Below are 6589 nucleotides of genomic sequence, written 5' to 3' on the forward strand. Positions count from 1 at the left end.
CCTACTCCATGCTTTATTGGCCTTTTCTCTCTCCCCCTTTCATCACATTTATTCCTATTCCTATTTTATCAACACCTCTTACAAAAATAACACAAGAAAAATCATTCCACTACAGGGAAAAAAATATGACTACGGAAGCTATCGTTCAATATTTCAACAATTAATTTCTGTTCCAATAATCTTGTTCGTGGTGACGGGACACTATTAACGCGTGTCTCTTTATCCATGGTCGAATTTGTCCTACTGTTCACCATTGCTTGTATACCTGTATGGTCTATGTAACACTGTAACACTACCTTTACATACCAAACCTCCAAACCTATTGTAAACTTGTATGACGAATTTATTATTATTATTATTATTATTATTATTATTATTATTATTATTATTATTATTATTATTATTATTATTATTATTATTGTTGTTGTTGTTGTTGTTGTTGTTGTTGTTTTGTTGACTGAAAACATTCTTGAATTGGAGCCATAAACGATAACTTGGAGCCATAAATGATATCTTGGAGCCATAAACGATATCTTGGAGCCATAAACGATATTTTGGAGCCATAAACGATAACTTGCAGCCATAAACGATAACTTGCAGCCATAAACGATAACTTGGAGCCATAAACGATATCTTGGAGCCATAAACGATATTTTGGAGCCATAAACGATAACTTGCAGCCATAAACGATAACTTGGAGCCATAAACGATAACTTGGAGCCACTCACAGAAGAGAAAGAGTGAGATTGGTTGACCTTTGACCTAAGATACCAATCAGAAGGTGTGGCGACCTCTAACTACGGACTTGGTGACCTCCAAGGCTGGTGAAACTTTCCTCTGTCTGTCTGTCTGTCTGTCTGTCTTCATCTGTCGGTTTGCCTAACTTTATCTCTGTTTGTCTTCATTTGTTTGTCTGTTCTCGTCTGCTTGTTTGTGGTCATCTGTCTATCTGTCTGTCTGTCAGCCTGCATATCTTCAATTGTCTGTCTGCTTGTCTGTCTTCATGTGTTTGTCTCTGTTTGTTCGTCTGTCTGCCCGTTTCCATCTTTCTTACTGTCTTTCCATCTACCTAATTTTATCTTTGTTCTTCACCTGTCTAACCATCCATGTGTCTGTCTCTCTCTCTTATCGTTATTCCATTCACCAACACTTAAACGCAGTATTTTGTGTACTCATGAACGCTGGATTTCATTATTCATGCTACCAGAATATAATGAAAAAAATTACAGTTGAATACAAAGCAAAATCATGTAAAATTATGTATATCTTCAATTGTTTATTTATAATCATTTCCCGTCTTTGTTTGTTATTCACGATGCAGAACTTTATACATTGTCTTTGTTATCAGTGTCTTTGTCTTGTTTGACCTTTTAGTGTGTGTTGTTGTTGTTGTTGTTGTTGTTGTTGTTGTTCTTCTTCTTCTTTTTCTTCTTCTTCTTCTTCTTCTTCTTCTTCTTCTTCTTCTTCTTCTTCTTCTTCTTCTTATTATTATTATTATTATTATTATTATTATTATTATTATTATTATTATTATGTATTTATTTATTTATTCTCTCTTCAATCTTCTCTAATTTCTTTCTTGTTTCCATTTTTTTTACGGTCAATAACACAGACATCCACACCTGACTCACACACTACACACACCTGACTCACTACCACACTACATCCACACCTGACTCACTCACACACTACACACGCCTGACTCACTCACACACACACCTGCCTCACTACACACCTGTCATCACACCTCACATACATAACTATAAACTTCTCTAGCGGTGAACTTTAAGCCTCCACAAGAATACCAAAGTTGCGTCGATGTCACATAACAGTGTCGGTCATTTTATTGTCTCTGGTCATCATTATTATTAACTTATTATTTCCGGGCTCCCAGCAGTTAGTTCCTATACCTCATCATCATCTTCACACGCACACACACCCTTGTACTTAATATTGGAAGAACAAATACTGTCAATGTATACAGCCTTTAACAACATCAACCTAGAGAAGTCGACTTGTGAAAGAGACCTAGGGGTACTTGTAAGCCCGGACCTACAGCCTAGAAAACAGTGCGTTAATGTTCGAAATAAGGCAAACAGAGTATTGGGTTTTATATCTAGAAGTGTAAGTAATAAGATTGCAGAGGTCTTATTGCAACTATATCTTGCGCTAGCCAGGCCGCACCTCGATTATGTGGTTCAGTTCTGGTGCCCATATTATAGAATGGATATCAATTCACTTGAGTCGGTGCAGCGAAGAATGACGAAAATGACTCCGGGACTTAGAAACCTTCCATATCAGGATAGGTTAAAGAAACTAAACTTGCATTCCCTAGAAAGACGAAGAGTGCGGGGAGATATGATAGAAGAATTTAAGTGGGTGAAAGGAATCAATAAAGGGGATATAGATAAAGTTCTTACAATATCCGAGCAGGATAGGACTCGAAGCAACGGATTTAAGTATATAAGTTTAGGTTTAGGAGGGAGATAGGAAGGAATTGGTTCACAAATAGGGTGGTGGACGAATGGAACAAGCTTAGCAACTTTGTAGTAAGTGCGGGAACTCTGGAAAGTTTCAAAAGGAAACTGGATAGATTCATGGATGTTAGAGAGTGGTAGTAACTCTCGACAGGAGCTGCCATGCACAGGCCAACCGGCCTATTGCAGACTCCTTATTTTCTTATGTTCTTATGTTATGACGATAAAGATGATGACGACGAAGACGATGAAGACAAAGATGATGATGACGAAGGACGAAGACGATGATAACAATGACAAAGATGATGATGACGATAACAAAGATGAAGGCAAAGATGATGGTGTTGATGACGACGATGATGATGAAGAGGAAAGTGAAGACGAAGACTCTTCAGAAAGTAAACGCAGAGAAAAAGCCACTACACTACAGCCATTATACTGACATCTACACTATACCCACTGCACTACTTCCTCTACCCTTACTATATAATACTTCCACTACTACCACTACACTACTTCCTCTACAACCACTACCGTCTATACTACACTACAGCCACTATACTGACATCTACACTACACCCACTACACTACTTCCTCTACAACCACTACCGTCTATACTACACTACAGCCACTATACTGACATCTACACTACACCCACTACAATACTTCCTCTACAACCACTACCGTCTATACTACAGTACAGCCACTATACTGACATCTACACTACACCCACTACACTACTTCTTCTACCCACTACCGTCTATACTACACTACAGCCACTATACTGACATCTACACTACACCCACTGCACTACTTCCTCTACCCTTACTATAATACTTCCACTACTACCACTACACTACTTCCTCTACAATCACTACCGTCTATACTACACTACAGCCACTATACTGACATCTACACTACACCCACTACACTACTTCCTCTACAACCACTACCGTCTATACTACACTACAGCCACTATACTGACATCTACACTACACCCACTACACTACTGCCTCTACCCTTACTATACTACTTCTACTACCCCCACTACACCACTTCCTCTACACCCACTACCATCTGTACTTCACTACACCCACGTGACAACACCCGTTACTCTCGGCAGTTAGCTATGTATCCAACCTGACATAATTTTTTTTGGTGTTTTTTTTTTATTACAAGGCAAAATCTTCCCGTATGTGACACAATTAATTTAAATAAACTCACGGATAAGTTAAACTTGACAGAAATGGTTGGCGGACAGGCCGCCAACGAAGCCTTCAAGGAGGAGGTACTTGTGAGGTGCAGAGCTAACTATTACAGTCAGAGCAAAGACCCTTATACCCAAGCTGAACCTGAACTAAACGAAGAACCTGATTCGGCCACATATTGTTCGGATGACAGTGAATCATACAAGAGTGACTCAGACGATACCGATCCTGACGAAACGTTGGTTGATGAATCTGAATCGGACGACTCATCTAAATATGACGGCATAGCTAACCTGGCCGAGTTATTTTACTTGTTTCCGGAATTATTTAAGCGCCGGGCTAAGAAGCGCTCTTGGCAGTGCATGGAGATGAAGGAGGAAGAAGAGGAGGAGACTGAGGAGGAATGTGAGGATTCCGAAACAGAGTGTAAAGAGGGAGCTGAACCAAAGGGCGATCGTTTTGTGAAGAGAAGACGATCTCCCTCACCAAAGGACGATTGTTCTTTGAAGAGAAGACGACCTTCCTCACCAAAGGACGATTGTTCTTTGAAGAGAAGACGATCTTCCTCACCAAAGGACGATTGTTCTTTGAAGAGAAGACGACCTTCCTCACCAAAGGACGATTGTTCTTTGAAGAGAAGACGATCTTCCTCACCAAAGGACGATTGTTCTTTGAAGAGTAGACGATCTTCCTCACCAAAGGACGATTGTTCTTTGAAGAGAAGACGATCTTCCTCACCAAAGGACGATTGTTCTTTGAAGAGAAGACGATCTTCCTCACCAAAGGACGAATCTTCTTGAGCAGGTGAACCTCAGTCTACCTCAACAGAAGGTACTTGGCCTTCCTCATCATCCTCTTCGTCTTCCTCATCAGATGGTGAACCTAGTCGATCACCTGTAAAGGAAGAGGGAATATGAAGGTGAAAAGGAAGACAAAGATGATGAAGGCGAAGAGGATGATGAAGATGAAGATAAATGATGACAACGAAGACAAAGATGATGATGACATAGATAACGATGATGAAGACAAAGATGATGATGAAGACGATGATGACGATCTAGATACTGGGATGAGCAGTGACATAAGCAAGTTTGCGGATGACACCAAAATAGGGCGGCAGATTAATTCAGGGAAGGATGCAAATGCATTACAGGAGGATCTAAATAAACTGCAGGGGTGGTCTGAAAAATGGCAAATGAAATTCAACACCAGCAAGTGCAGCGTACATAATATTGGAAGAACAAATACTGTCAATGTATACAACCTTTAACAACATCAACCTAGAGAAGTCGACTTGTGAAAGAGACCCAGGGGTACTTGTAAGCCCGGACCTACGGCCTAGAAAACAGTGCGTTAATGTTCGAAATAAGGCAAACAGAGTATTGGGTTTTATATCTAGAAGTGTAAGTAATAAGAGTGCAGAGGTCTTATTGCAACTATATCTTGCGCTAGTCAGGCCGCACCTCGATTATGTGGTTCAGTTCTGGTGCCCATATTATAGAATGGATATCAATTCACTTGAGTCGGTTGCAGCGAAGAATGACGAAAATGATTCCGGGACTTAGAAACCTTCCATATCAGGATAGGTTAAAGAAACTAAACTTGCATTCCCTAGAAAGACGAAGAGTGCGGGGAGATATGATAGAAGTATTTAAGAGGGTGAAAGGAATCAATAAAGGGGATATAGATAAAGTTCTTACAATATCCGAGCAGGATAGGACTCGAAGCAACGGATTTAAGTATATAAGTTTAGGTTTAGGAGGGAGATAGGAAGGAATTGGTTCACAAATAGGGTGGTGGACGAGTGGAACAAGCTTAGCAACTTTATAGTAAGTGCGGGAACTCTGGAAAGTTTCAAAAGGAAGCTGGATAGATGCATGGATGTTAGAGAGTGGTAGTAACTCTCGACAGGAGCTGCCATGCACAGGCCAACCGGCCTATTGCAGACTCCTTATTTTCTTATGTTCTTATGTTATGACGATAAAGATGATGACGACGAAGACGATGAAGACAAAGATGATGATGACGAAGGACGAAGACGATGATAACAATGACAAAGATGATGATGACGATAACAAAGATGAAGGCAAAGATGATGGTGTTGATGACGACGATGATGATGAAGAGGAAAGTGAAGACGAAGACTCTTCAGAAAGTAAACGCAGAGAAAAAGCCACTACACTACAGCCACTATACTGACATCTACACTATACCCACTGCACTACTTCCTCTACCCTTACTATATAATACTTCCACTACTACCACTACACTACTTCCTCTACAACCACTACCGTCTATACTACACTACAGCCACTATACTGACATCTACACTACACCCACTACACTACTTCCTCTACAACCACTACCGTCTATACTACACTACAGCCACTATACTGACATCTACACTACACCCACTACACTACTTCCTCTACAACCACTACCGTCTATACTACACTACAGCCACTATACTGACATCTACACTACACCCACTACACTACTTCTCTACCCACTACCGTCTATACTACACTACAGCCACTATACTGACATCTACACTACACCCACTACACTACTGCCTCTACCCTTACTATACTACTTCTACTACCCCCACTACACCACTTCCTCTACACCCACTACCATCTGTACTACACTACACCCACGTGACAACACCCGTTACTCTCGGCAGTTAGCTATGTATCCAACCTGACATAATTTTTTTTGGTGTTTTTTTTTATTACAAGGCAAAATCTTCCCGTATGTGACACAATTAATTTTACAAACAACATGTAGACGATGCAGGGAATACATAAAGAATTGGTAAATAAACTCACGGATAAGTTAACACTTGACCAGAAATGGTTGGCGGACGTGGAGGCCGCCAACGAAGCCTTCAAGGAGGAGGTACTT

At 40.4% G+C, this 6589-nt stretch overlaps 1 protein-coding gene across 1 annotated transcript; it reads left to right on the plus strand.

The window, feature by feature from the left end:
* The first annotated feature begins 3723 nt into the window (after positions 1-3723).
* LOC121880099 (serine/arginine repetitive matrix protein 5-like) lies at positions 3724-4485 on the plus strand. The gene has a single exon (XM_042387155.1). The coding sequence runs from the start codon at positions 3724-3726 to the stop codon at positions 4483-4485; it is 762 nt and encodes a 253-aa protein (XP_042243089.1).
* Positions 4486-6589: the final 2104 nt, after the last annotated feature.

The sequence above is a fragment of the Homarus americanus genome, unplaced genomic scaffold, assembly GCF_018991925.1.
Source record: "Homarus americanus isolate GMGI-L3 unplaced genomic scaffold, GMGI_Hamer_2.0 scaffold30108, whole genome shotgun sequence".
Taxonomy (NCBI): domain Eukaryota; kingdom Metazoa; phylum Arthropoda; class Malacostraca; order Decapoda; family Nephropidae; genus Homarus; species Homarus americanus.

Coding starts and splice junctions, on each gene's coding strand:
- LOC121880099 (XM_042387155.1), top strand. CDS start 3,724: ATGGTTGGCGGACAGGCCGCCAACGAAGCCTTCAAGGAGGAGGTACTT.